This window comes from Centruroides vittatus, unplaced genomic scaffold, assembly GCF_030686945.1.
Source record: "Centruroides vittatus isolate TY-2023 unplaced genomic scaffold, ASM3068694v2 contig_620, whole genome shotgun sequence".
Classification (NCBI taxonomy): Eukaryota; Metazoa; Arthropoda; class Arachnida; order Scorpiones; family Buthidae; genus Centruroides; species Centruroides vittatus.
Genome location: NW_027122381.1, coordinates 3,519,491 through 3,534,315, shown reverse-complemented (window position 1 = coordinate 3,534,315; position 14,825 = coordinate 3,519,491). Strand labels below are relative to the sequence as shown.

The 14,825-nt window shown below is 34.6% G+C and overlaps 1 protein-coding gene across 5 annotated transcripts in view; it reads right to left on the bottom strand.

Annotated features, from left to right (window-relative positions):
* Positions 1-14,825, bottom strand: part of LOC136979441 (extracellular matrix organizing protein FRAS1-like) — a 522,959-nt gene that overhangs the window by 340,951 nt on the left and 167,183 nt on the right. For all 5 annotated transcript variants that reach the window (XM_067275439.1, XM_067275436.1, XM_067275435.1 and 2 more), the window contains one exon: positions 7,136-7,291. In XM_067275439.1, the coding sequence (XP_067131540.1) occupies positions 7,136-7,291 (156 nt within the window). The remainder of the gene's footprint in view (positions 1-7,135; positions 7,292-14,825) is intronic.

The following is a 14,825-nucleotide window of genomic DNA, read 5'->3' as shown; positions in this document are numbered from 1 at the left end:
ATTTATTCTGTAATTGGTTATTTACAACATTTATTTTGGCTAAAATATTTTTCCACATAATTAACATAAAAATAAAATTGTATGATTCAATATGTCCAATAATAATTCTAGCTGTAGCGACACCATCTCCAAATGAAGAATATTCTGATATTTCTTTAAAGACTTCTATAGCTTCGTTAATTTGATATTTTAAATGACTTACGGCTGTTGTATAGAACTCCCCGTGGAATTTCGGAACTTTCAGTATATATCTGAACTCAGGGAACCGAGACAAGTTCAACGATACCCTACTTTTGGACCGAGACGAAAAATAAAAAAGTTGTCATATTTACGATTTCTTGCCTTTAACAATGCATTCTACAAGGGTACCGTTGAACTCGTCTCGGCTCCCTGAGTTCAGATATATAATAAAAGTCTCAAAATTCCATGGGGAGTAATCTATACAACTTTTATTTACTGAACGTGATTTAAAGCACCATCTCGTGTCGTTATGTCCTTTAAGTGTTGTCTTTAGTAATGTTGTAATTTTTTCCCATCTTCGGGTAGAAGAAGCAAAAAATTAAACAATTTCTGGATTATTCCAAAAAAATGAAACCATCTCCACGGTCATGCTTACTGCGTGCACTCCAATTAAATTAAGTGAATGCATGGCACAAGGAACAAATTTGGCAAGATCGTTTAATCGTGCTATATGCGCTTGCATGCCATTATATCAATATATTCCGGCCATGTTTGCTCCGTTATCGTATCCTTGTCCTCTTATGTTTTTAAAATCTAAACCGTCATTTTTTAACTTATCCAAAACTTCAATTGCAAGTCCTTGTCCCGTTTTACATTTCGATAGTACAAAATCAACAAATCTCTCTTCGATAGTTACCATTTCATTTTCAATTTTGACATATCTGATAATCTGGCATACTTGTTCTTTTTCAGATATATCAGGAGTACTATCAATTATTATGTTAAAATATTTTGCTGTCTTTATATTATTCATAATTTTGTTTCGATGCTAGTAAAGAAATAAATTCGTTTTGGATTTTTGGACTTAAATACGATACTTGGCCTTTTGGTCTTGGTCATTAATAGTGCAATGCATATGCAATGTAAACACCGAACCTATCGTAACAATATAGATAAATACGTGGGGTCGTATTTACTGCAAAGAGGTTCTCGGAAGTAAACTATTGTTGATAAAATATCATATTCATATATTTCAATTTGTTATAATTGTTAACAAACTGAAATATCCGCTTTTCCTCTTTCCTTTTATTAACAATTTTATAGTTAATAAAAGGAAAGAGGAAAAGCGACCAAAGTTGCATTGAAAAGAAGACTTGAACCACAGGGGACTGAAGAGAGAAGCCCTTGATAGGGAAAAATGGAAGAAACGCATTAGAGAAGGAAACGCCGACCACATATAAACATGGAAAAAGACAGGGATAAAGAAAGAAAGAATTTATATATTTCAATAACAATAGAAATGGCGGTTTATTTTTGAAATATATGTTCGTAGAAATTATAGATCATAAATACTATATAAATATAAATATAAAAGTTTTTTTGTGTTATTAATTTCGAATACGTATTATTCTGAAACCTTCTCGTTGGCGCCTTTATAAAATAGGCGCCTATGGCGGGGCCACATCGGCCATACCCTAGTTACGGCTCTGGAAGGGTGCTCAAGTGAGTAAGGTTGTGTTGTGCCATTAACTACATTACTCCTAGGGTCAGCTTTTGGACTATGCCACGTTGCAGACTTGGCATTGAAGTCACTTACTATTAGAATAGGTTTATCTTTGTACGAGTTCATGAAGTGAATGTCTTCTATTTACCATATTTACAGGCTCAAGGAGGACCTGAATCGATATAAGATCGAAAGTAAATCCGTCAATTCAAATAGTTATCAAGAATATCCTTGGATTCTGAATCGGGCCTCCCATTCCCATCAAATGGACATCTCTATCTACACAGATGGCTCGCTCCACAGTGGCGGTGTTGGTGCCGCTTTTGTTCTGTTTAATCACAGAAACAACACTACTCACAGGTCTGCATTCAGGCTGGGACCCCACTGCTCTGTTCCACAGGCCGAGATCCTTGCAATCCATAAGGCTGTGGAACACGTGTACGAGGAGTGGTTCCCCCATCAAATGGACATCTGTGTCTACACGGACTCATTGACTGCACTTCACTCCCTCAACAGTCCATACAACAGAAGTGAAAACATTTCAAAGATTCACCACCTACTTTCTACAAATACGCACCGGCACACACTTCAAGTGGATTCGTGGGCACTCTGGTGTCCCCGGCAATGAGGCTGCGAACCAGCTTGCAAAGCAGGCTGCCAGTTCCAGCCTCATCTACTCTTACAGCAAGATCCTCAGATCTAAAGTTAAGCTCTGGGCTTACGACCAGGCCATCAAACTGTGGCAACGTGAATGAAACAATGGTGTTACGGGGAGAACAACTTATGAATTTATCCCAGACATTGGTGATAGGTTAAAGTGGACTTACTTCACCCCAAACTACCAACTGACACAACTAATCACCGGGCATGGCTGCTTCAATGCATACCTGAAGAGATTTAACATCAAATCTACTGATACCTGCCCGTGTGATAACTCTTCGATTCAAGACACCAGGCACCTACTCTGGGACTGCAAGTTCTACGAGCAACAACGGATAAGGCTGATGGGCGAGGTACTCAAGAATAATTACAGCTGGCCCTGCTCACATAGCAAGCTACTTAAGGACCGAAACGTCTACAGTGCCATTATCGCCTTTCTGAGATCAACTGCAGCCCTCGACCCTCCTAATGCACATCAAGGGACCAGCACCAACTGAAGACCCCACCTCAAGTGCTCCTTCCATGTAAGCGGGCTCCGTCCCATCCTGTTGGCATTCTGGGTATAATAACTCTGTAACTGGTTTCTTCTGTACTTTGTATCCCTGTTTGTGTAATTCGGTTTATTACATATCGTGTACTTTATGTATCCCGTTGTAATAATATACTCCTATGTAACTTTCCTGTAATTTTGTATGTTTGTTCTCTGTAGGAATTTTTACACCCATGTTTTCCTCTTGTACCATCTCCCCAATTATTTGTACTATTTACCTGGCCATTTATTCTTCGCGGGTTTGTTTTGTAACGGCCGTATTTTAATCTTTACCTTTGCGATTACCTCTGTTTTGTCTTGGCTCTGCCATTTGTACACCTGTATTTGTTTACTCTTCTTCGCGGCATCGTCACGTCTCGGTTCCAGTTTGATGTATATCCCTACTTCTTTATATTGTACATCTGTCCTCGTGCATTTCTGTTTCTTGGTGTCAACGCCGCGACCTCTGTAATGCCCTTGGCTACGCTAATTATGTTTTTGTATATATTTTTCAAAGTTATGTATCTCTCTCCATTGTATTGCATTTCTTCGGTTAATTATCCATGTAACCTACTTATTTATCCTCTGTATATATTTATTGTATCCTTTGTTATCTATTGTAACCCTTACTGTTTATATTGGCTTCCCGTTGTGGCTCACGGCCTCCCCCTTCATCTCCCTTCTCTTCCCACCTTCATCCCCTTGGCCTCTGCCACTAATCACTTTCCCTTCCGTCTAAGACCTTCTCACTTCATTTCATCCCCTTAGAGGAATACCTTTGAGTAACGCCTCCTAATCACTTTCCATAACTATAACTAACCATATTTACAGAACATATGTAAAGGCGAATGTTATTGTCTGTAACACAGACAGCGGTAATGTATTCTGTGGAGTGTTGGGAGAGAATTCAGGCAGTAATATTTTTGTTCTTGATAATACCAGCCTTGATAGCCAGGGTTCTGAGCTGGATAGACTTTCCAGTCATTGAACCTGACTATCATGTTGTTAATAGTGTCTGGTTCTTGAATCATGACGATGTCTGTATTGTGTACATTGGATATGTGAATGAAGAGGGAGCAAGCAGCTTTGCATTTCTATGCATTAATCCGTATGAGTTTATAGCTGCCTGTGTTCATATTGTAAAGGGTTATATTATTCATAGCTGACCCTACTGGCAGCTTGTGTTATGCATTTTGTTATGGGGCACTGTTGAGAGAATGCATTATGCACGATCTTATGTTTGCTCCCTTCTGGTAGAGTGTTATTGGCCTTCACACAATTTACACAAAACGGTTCCTGACTGTGGACATGGCAAGCCATATAGCTGTGGTTGCCCATGCAATGACTGCAGTGTTGTTTTTCTGTACATTTACTAGCTAGATGGTCATAACCACAGCATTTGTAGCAGTGTGTGAGAGGGATATAGTCATCTACAGCAATCACTGTCCATTGCACACTAACGTACTTCTGTTGAGTTAGCATGTTCCTGATACTAGGAGTTACCCGAAAGACAACGTATAATCTAGATGTGTCTGTTGTGTTGCAGTTTATTTTGGTTAGAACACTGCAAGAGTCTTGAAATTCCAAGAGTGTGTGTGTAGAATTTATTGCAATGTTCTGGATGTCTAGTTCCTCAATGAAGGCACTAGTGACAGCATCGCCCAAAACATTTAACAGAATGACCTTGGGTTGTTTGGCTGCCAAATACCTAATTTCTAACCTATTCATTAATGTTTTACTGAGTTTATGGCAGCATCATTTTGTCGCTGTCACTCTGTGTTTAACTGAATATGAACTCTGTTATTCCTACATACAAAACAACAGACATACCATGGAGCTAAAGAAATAACAAAGCATGTTATATCAGCTTGTACCAGCTTGGAATGAGACCACCTCTTGGCACAATATCTGGACCACAAATATCAATTTTCTCTGGAAGGCTTTGTTCATCAAAAAACTGCAGCCCTGTAGCAAACTTTCAATGGAGCTCCCAAGGGTATTATGGGTCACACTGTTCAAATCCTTAAAGAATTAATTTGTAATAAAGAGCACCATTTCTTGAAAGTAACTCATTTTTCTACAATAAAGTAGTGCTAATCTACATTCTGCACAGTTGGCTCTCTACATTGCAATCAATTCATCTTTATGTTCAAATGATTTCAAGCTCTTCAAATTCTATAATTTTATTCCATCTAGACAGAGTTAACGTTAAAATTTTAAATTTTATGCTAACATTCTAGAATATGTTTTACAACTTGAACACCAACTGCATTGTGTATTCACTTGAACACATGGCAAATTTCATCATTAATTTTTATTCAGTTGATATGGATACTAAATGCTTGTACACGTTTCGGGCTGTTCACACCCCTCCTCAGCCAAGGAAAATAAAAGTATACACTATTTACAAATTGAAATATAAATAAAAAGGTTATGCTATATATAACATACCTTCAAATCACATATCTTTGTAAACTTAAAACTGTTTAAAACTTCTCTACGCATTCAATTTATACCATTAATCAATTCTTGTTATCTGATATAGAATTATACATTAATTATTGCGTTAAATTAATTTCTGGTGACAATTCCATAAATCTACAACAACATATCTAGTTATTTGTTTTTCATCGAAGTCAAAGATGTTCTTATTGTACAAAGAAATTCTTATTGTACAAAATTCTTATTGTCAGAAAGGTTCTTATTTGTTTCTTACACCTTTATAACATTTCTAATTTTAATGCGTATGACTGTGTTCATTTACATAGTTATGTGGTAGATGGGCCACCTTGTGGCAAAACTTATGTTAAAGAGACTTTAATTTATTCCTGCTTAACTTTTGATTATTATATTCCTAACTAATTTTCATTTATTTTATATAGAGATATTTTTACTTAATTTTTATTTATAATATGCCAAGCCAATTTTTGTTTATTTTTATACTGAAGTTTTTATTTATACGTTATCCACTTTTTATAATCTCTATGCTTTCTTTAAACTTTCTACTATATGTTTCTTTTTCTTTATGAAGGATTTCCACACCATCTTTATCTACGTTGCAACCATTCAGAGTACAATGTGACCATTGTACTCTGAACGGTTGCAACGTAGATAAAGATAAAGGGGGAATTTATTCTGTGATATTTTAGATCGGCTATATGTTCCTTTAATCTGACTTCAACTTTCTTTTTGTTTCTCCTATGTAGTATTTATTATCATTACAAGTACAAGGGCTTTTATATACTACGTTTCTAGTTTCAGTTGGTGCTTGTTGTTTTTTCAATGTGTTGAGGTGTTTTAATCTATTAGACATTAATCTAGTAACACTGAAAAGACAGTGTTTTCAGTACTATTTACTTGATGAACATTCCATCATGGTGAAAAATTTTCTCTTTCTTAAGAGCAAAGTTGTTAAGCTTCAATTAAATGTAGCAAAATTAATTTGAATAAGGATACACTGCTCTGTTCAATGCATTGTGCTTATGTATCCATTCTACCAGTTAGTGGGAGAACACGATTTGTTGAGAGTGGGTCTCATCTGGGTGTCCTTTATATGAGTCTTGGCATATACAAATAGTTGAGAAATTCCTGAAAAGGCTTTTACTAGACCCTTGTCTTTAAGGTATAAAGTCTATTTGACATTGTCTATTGAAAGTATTTGTTTTACAAGTTTGAATTTGAATCATTAAAAAATATCACTAGTAATAGAATAATGGAAATTTGAATACTATCCCAGCATATCAGTTGTGCATGTTTCATTGTGTCTTGAAAACTTTACATTTTTGGGCCCATCATCAGTGAAAAAACGTTTTGAGTTAACATATAACAACTGATGATAAAGGATAGTATAACAAACAAAGCCCAATAACGAAAAGCCCAATAAGTATATAGAAACATCACCAAACAATTGCTTAAATAATCAATTAATGATCAATTAATCAACGATCACCTAAATTAGCAGAATTATAGTCCAATTATTTAGGCAATTGTTTGGTGATGTTTCTATAAAGGATAGTGCTACTTTGATAGTTTAATTGCATTCAGTTTCAATCTAATTAATTTTTATTATATTTTCGTTTCAATTTTTTAAACTAATGTAATAATTTACATAGTTTTGAAATATAAATAAAACTAAACAATACAATGTTTCATTTATTAATTGCAAATACTTATTTATATTTATATTGAAATTTGACTAGTAATTTGTATATAGCTTTTTAATGCTTTCATTAGCTTAGATATTTCTTTAAAAATTATATTACCTTCACATCTTCCGAAATTATTCTGAAAAAATTGGATACCACAATCTTTCACACAACTTTCACCTAAAGAAAAATATGATGGTTCTTTGCATAGCATACAAATTGACTGTAACTTTTCAAAGTGGAGAATACATGAAGAACAACTAGGATGGCAATCTATTAAGAAAATAATAATCAAATTATTTGTTAGTTTAAATTTTATTAAAACTAAATTATCTAATTTAATAATGTATCTATCAACTATTTAAATCATAATTTAACCCTTTAACTCACAATCACATGTAGTAACGATGACTTTGCACATTATATTTTTTGGAGGCATTTTTCACCAAATTGACTAACATAGCTATGCTTCTTAGATATTATCATACTGTGTACTATCCATCTGACTTTGTAAAAATTTCAGCCAAAAAATTTTTGTCAGCTTATGATAAGCATAGACCAGTGTTTCTCAAACTTTTTGGTCGGCGACCCCCTTTTGCACTTAAAAATTTCGAAGGACCCCCGAAGAATGAGTATGTGTAGAAAAACATCCCGGAGGGAGGGGGTTAATTTAAATTCAGGAGGAGTTCATTTCTTTTGTTTAATTAATCTATTCCATGTTGAAATTTCTCTTTGTCGCGTGCCACTTTGCATTAAATTTTTGTCAATGTTAAGACTAACGAAATTTTTTAAAAATTATTTCTTTACTGTATTTTTCAAAAACAAAATAAATATATTAAAGAATATAAAAACAAAAAACATTATATTTAAAGTTAATCTCGTCTCAAAACGTTCCGATTCAGCACAACACAGTCCTCGGAAAAACAAGCAAAACTTACCACTCACGATAGGAAAAAAGTCTCGTTCAAATACTGGTGCGTCCTTAAGTACCCTCTCATGATCGCGCCAGTGCTGCCAGCTAAACACACATATCAACTAAAATAATATCTAAGTATCCCAAGACATAGCCAAATATTGCAGCGCCACAGCACTAGCGGAAATTCGAATTAGCCTACTGAAACGCTTTCGGTTGATCGCTTTTCGGATAATAGACGCTCTGCTGTATTTCTAACTCGACTTGCCTACAGACGCAATGCTGCTAGCGAACACCATTCCAAATGACAATGCTGTTCTATCATAGTTTAGGCGGAGAGTGGAACTCAAGGGATTCCCCAATAGCACACAAATTTATAAATATTATATTTAGGCTCGTATTTTAATATTTATATTGTTTTTATTATTTATATGTGCAATAGTAAAAATTAATTTATATATTTTTTATTCCTATTATTTCTAAACATGAATCCATAGTAAATTTAAAAAATATTTGAAAAAACATTGATCTGGCATCAATTTCTTCAGCGACCCCCGCAAATATTTTTCACGACCACCCGACTCTGTGAAGAATCAACTGGCATAGACTAATTACCTAGCGAAGCTAGGAAGACTGGCAAGCTAATAGAACGGAAAGGTTGACTGAACCGACCATCGCGTCCTCAAGCGGACGCCGCGTGAAAACTACCGCCACGAACATGGCATGTTAGAACTACGATAATGGTTCGTAAGCAAAACGATGCCGGATTTATTCATATTGTATTTTTTTTAAATACTATGAAGTTTTAATGTATTTGCAGTTCTCAAGTAAACTGAAAACTTGTAAAAGAAAAACTTGTGAATAAAATACTCTTAAATCTTAAAATCTAAAAAAATGTTTTACTTAATATTGTACAGATTATACAAATGCAAAAATTACCCAATCTTCTAGTCTAACTACCGGTTTATTTAATCCATAAACTCTTCTCTAACCTTTGTATCCGGTACTTCCTTTACTGTCCAAAAATGCAAAAATATTTTAAAACTTAAATAATTATATTGAAATGATAGGCAGATTCTTTTCTGTATTACGATTGTAATGACATTGTAATTAACAAGGCAAATGCAAAACTTTACAAAGTTTTGAGTAATTGGAACTGGTGGAAATTGAAGTGACCTTTGTTGTAGTAGATATTGTCTGATGTAGAAATTTTGTAGCATAATATAAACGCATTCGTATATACAATTTTACCAGTAAATCTTGAAAGTCTTCGCAGACGTTTATTTTCATAGAAAAGTTGTTTAGTTCTATTGTCCTTAAAATGTGACACAATTCCTTTCTTATGCATATTCGCATTAAACTCTTGCACAAAAGTAGTTTCACAATGTGACATGAACTGTAAGACTTCATCGCGAGGTGAAATTAAACTTCCAAAATCTCCTTTTTCATACGTATATGATTTAAAATGGGTAAATATCTGATGAGAAGAAGACAGCACAGGGTTTTGTGAACCTGTTAAACAAAAGCTACACAAGTGAATCTTGTAAGCTTTTCTCAAAACACACCCTGTAATGTAGGACAAAACACATTTCTCAGGTAAATCTTCGTCTTGAGAAGAAGCTGGCAACAGCAAGGAATTGTTACATTGTATTACTCCAATATTTGCAGAAAGTTCCGGAGCTTCTAAATTAATAGGTAGAGTAACAGTTTCTGAATTTATAGGGATATTTAGGTCTCCTGAATCCACAGGGGATTCCTCAGCTTCTACTTTAAAACAACATTCTTTAAACTGAGGGAGAATTTGCCCAGTTGTTTTTTTGTGCAAGTTTTGGTTTCTTTGGCAAATCAGAACGAGGTGTCGGTGGTTTTCTTTTTCCAGTCAGTAATTTTGGAGAGTTTGGTATATTGAAAATTGTTGAAACTGCATTCCAAACTAATTTCTTCTTTGCCGAATTCATAAATTGGTTTTTTCAAAATGCTCAACACAAAGATAATTATTTTTATATAGCACTTCTGCTGTTTTATTTAGAAGATCTAGGTGTCGAGTGTTTTGGACCCAAAAGCAGCATCTGAAAAATAAATAAAATGGAGCTGCATATGAATGGATAGTATGACACTTTTAATTAATTGCAGGCAATTTAGAAGGTATACTGGTTTCTTCCTACGAGTGACAGTACCTTAAGCCTGGTTAAAGTTTACCTAAATAGTCCCGATGGCTTGCAATTCTGACTGTTCGTGCTCTTGACAAACTCTGGCCGAAGATTAATTAACATCACTTGTTATTGATTCGGGCTAGTTCTTGAACTAAAGAAAAAATGGAAACATCTACTAAAAATGTAGTTAACCTAACCTAACCAAAGCGCCAACATTGGGACTACCTAAATAAACTTAAACCTTAAGTCTAACGTCATTCATGAACAAAAACATGATCTTACCAGTCTTTTTCTTTAGAAAATCTAAAGAAGGACAGATAATGATGTTTCCCTGGAGCATATGAGCAATTAACAGCTGAACAATAATTAACTCCTGCAGTCTTCCAAGATCTTGAATTCATTTTCTACTTCTACCACACGTATTCACAGCATAAACGAAGTTAAATTTAAGTAGTTTTCACGCGGCGGTCACAGAGCAGCGCTAGCAGCAAGTATCTGCGTAAGCGTTAATGCGCGGAACAAGTTTGCCCATAGAACTTGCCAGTCTTGCCATAATTAGTCTATGTGATAAGTCCTCAAAAAGCCACTGCAGAAAATCACCATCCTACACATACAATTGCATACAATTCTCCATTATTGTCACACAATTGCTTGCACAAGGTGATGATTTCTGTTTTGATATTACTTTTTGGTAACCTAATGTTAATGACATCAAGTCATCAAAAATAACATCAGAGCATAAACTCATGATATCTTCTTACACAATTGCCAGAAGTACAAGTAAACCCCGTATAACACAACACTTCTATAGCACAGATTCACTCTAACACAGTTCAAGAAGTGGGTAAAACCGTCATACAACATGAAATGTAATAAAAACTATTAAAACCAAACTTTATCTAATTTGAAATCCCCGTACAACAGTTCAATAAACGTGATAAAGCTTTTAAGTGCAAAATATACCTCATTTGACATTTTTCATTTGAGCATATACATACTATCAGATTTTCCGGCAATTTTTGTGAACTATTAGTACTTAAGTACAGTATGTAAATTTTCTTTTCCCACCTTCTATCGATACACATGGTCCCTCTCGAAACTTGTTTCAGTGTTGCCAGATCGCGACAGTTCTGCTTTTGGTATTGTTTAATTTATATTAATATGTATCACTTCTTAAGAAAGTTTTAATAAAGATATTTATCTTAATTCTGAAAATATAATAGCATGTTTTTTAATTTTTGGAACCTAACCCCCCCTTTTCGTACTAGTTCTTTGTTTCGTATAACATGGCAAGTTTTGGAACAGGTAACTCCCGTGTTAATACGGGGGTTACCTGTAGTAGTCATGATGTTTGTAAGCTATGCATAATGTAATAACATAGTGGGCTTCAGGTTGCTATGACTTTAAATGCTTGTCTCCTTAAGATAACCATGAGCTCTATGACCTTAAACAATTTTTTAATTTTTTGCAGTTTTTATTTTGTTTATGAAAAATACAGAAAATCATTTTTGGCCCTTCTGAGAAACACCTCAGCCCTCCCAACACTTATTTCTAGCTGAACTCATTTCACATTAGCCCAGGTTCTGCAAAGTCTGAAGGGCTCCTATATCTTCTAAACTAGACCAAAGTATGTCATTAAACTTTAGAACACATGCAGAGAAAACACACCACAGGATTTTTCAGAATTAACATATTTAAGAGATGGGCAATTATGTGCAATATAGAGTCACAAATCACACCTAAACTCAAATTTTCCAGCAAATAAATGTAAAAAACTTACAGATCGAAAGTTTTCAGCCACAAATTTATCAACCTTCTTTGGGAAAAAATAAATGGAAAAAGCATTCTATAAATAGAACAATAAATGTAAATTTTAGAAGATCGTAAACAGCTGTGACATATAGTGTATGATGTCTATTATGAGTCTAGATAGTGTTTCCAAGCCAAATGTCATTCCTGTATTAACGGCTTGGAAACACTATGTAGACTCATAAAAGACGTCATACCACTATACATCACAGTCATTTACGATCTTTTAAAATAAGGCGGCAATGTTCTATTTATAGAATGCTTTTTCCATTTATCTTTTCCCGAAGAAAGCCGATAAATTTGTGGCCAAAAACTTTCGATCTGTAAGTTTTTTACATTTATTTGCTGGAAAATTAGAGATTAGGTGTGATTTGCAACTCTATACATATCGTTCCAGTTTTTGATGCAGTTATATTTAGTATGTGCAATATAACTATGTGTAAAAAAATTGGCTAAAAATCACCACCTTATGCATTAGATTGTTTGGGAGGGAAAAAAATTGTATGTGATCATGGATTGAAGGTAAAATCTACCCAATGTATAGATTATTAACAGAACAACAACCTTAAACTTCCAGCTATAGTTGGTGGCCAACAATTGATTCCTTCCCTTTTTTCTCACAACAGTCTGATGTTACACAAATTTACAAAACTAAACTCCATTCACGCATTACAATAATTAAAAACTAAGGCTACTATAAAACTATCTTAGTTTTATAGTAGCTTTAGTTTTTAATTATAATTATAAAAGTTAAAAAAGAAGATCTAGAATAGGACAAACAAAGAGGATAGAGATAAAGTAAGCATAGAAATATCCAAAATATTTTTTTGTGTTGGGATGATCCAGTTCCTTTCCAATGAAGGGGGTCCACGATGAAGTTTTTACATAAAATTCCACTTTTTTCTTTATGTGTAATATGTTCTGTTGCCTTCTTTTTCTTTTTTTTCCTCTACTCATCACCAGAGTTCACTACAAAATTCAGAGACTACAACTGGGTCACCTGTTGCACCCTTCAACCACTCCATGAGATGTTCTCTCTCCTTATCAAATCCTGTTCCTAACACTGCCAGTCTCTTCTCAGCTTGAGCAAAAATCCATTCAAGCATCTTTCTCCTGATTTGATGGTCAAGTGAAAAATGGCCTGCAACTCTTTTCCCATCACACCACATGACTTCACTTTTCATTGTACCCGATGGTTCTCAGAATAAGCCAAATGTTTCTTCTGTTGAAAAATATATCAGAAAATTGGTTTCATTTCCAATGTGACATTTTTCATTTTGTATTTATTTCCAAACTTTTGCATTTCCATACAGCCAATTACATAGTATATTTTGGTCACGCGACTATTTCACAGTAATAGCTGCTTTCTAAAGTGCAAATGCTATTGTGTTTGATTGTTTTCTTAATTTTTCTTTAACAGTGGCCACATTTTCTGAAGAAGTTCAAGAAGTATTTAGTCAACATGCTAGAAAGCGGTCGCATACTCCATTGGTATGGCAAAAAAATAAACAGAAAAAATGTTAAGAAAACTTAACTGCTTCTTTCACCAGAAAACTGTAGTGTTATGACACTATTAATTTTTTTCGGTAAACTCTGTATCAGAATTTACCCTGTGATAACCAACAGCGAATGACAAGCGAGAATCAACAAACACACTTTGTTAATTTACAAACTATATTTTTATTCGCTACAATATTGGATTCTTTGTATACTGGATCCCAACGTGTAGGTGGTGAAATTACAAAATCCAGAATACATAAAACAATACTATTAATATTACAAGTATCCTTATATCTATACTTAACCTACTTACAAACTAGAATAAAAAAGAAGAGAGAATTTGGATACAGAATAACAGGAAGGTGGAAATACCCGGGTTTCTGCTCTGGGTGCTCCGTGATACTGGGCGGGGTTACTGATGTCTCCAATCATCCACTCCTATCAACGAGGCCTTCCTTGGCTCCTTCTTTAATCTATTTTAGTAGATTTCTATTGTTAACTTTGTCATCTTTACTTAGGGAGATCGGATAAGGTTGGTTGTGCTTATCTGGGCTCCAGCTTTGGTTTACGTTTTTGGCGGTTCCTTTGGTTATAGGCACAAATGCGATACATCGTTGGAAAGCACTTCGTCAGGGGGTTCGTATAGTATATTTGTAACGATAGGTTAAGCAGGGGGAAGTTATAAGGGGTTGAATTTAGAGGTGTTTTTTTTTTCTTTTTTATTTTTTTTAAATTTTTTTTATTTATTATTATTATTTATTTATTTATTTATTTATTTATTTATTCTTTGACTGGTTCTAGCAAGGGTTAAATAATCATAAGAGGGGCGGACATAGGGGGATTGGTAGAAGGTACTGTACTAGTGGGAAGGTGGATGTAAAGTTGGGTGAGGGTAGGTCTTTTATTAACTGTTACAGGGTAGTTAAAACTTTGCTTCATTATGTCCATGGGAAAAAATTTCAATTTTTCAATCGCCAACGGCTTTTCCGACGGCCTTTCCCACTGTTTAATACTGTTCTAACGTCTTTCTCAACGGCCGTAACGGTCTTTTTAACAACTAGTCGAGTTATTTATTTATTTATTTTTTTTTTTCTCGTAATTTTAGTTTTACATTTAGTTCTTTTCCCTGGGTTTACTGGAGGGGTTTTGTTACATACTGGGTTAGAGGAGGTTGGCATGCCCCGCTCCTTCTCTCCCTTCACCAAGTAAACCTTGCCCACCTTTCTCTAACTAATTTTTGGACTTTTTCATTGCTTCCAACATGTCTAAGAACACAATCGAGGACTTCATAGCAAGCTCAAACAAGGTGCTGGATGAGCTTAAAGGGTACTGTGCCAATAAACATAATAATAAATTAGGTTCTAAAGAATCAACGCGTGTGATAACTGAACATTTTACGAAAGTTATTAAAATGGCCGTGACTTTCTTTAAG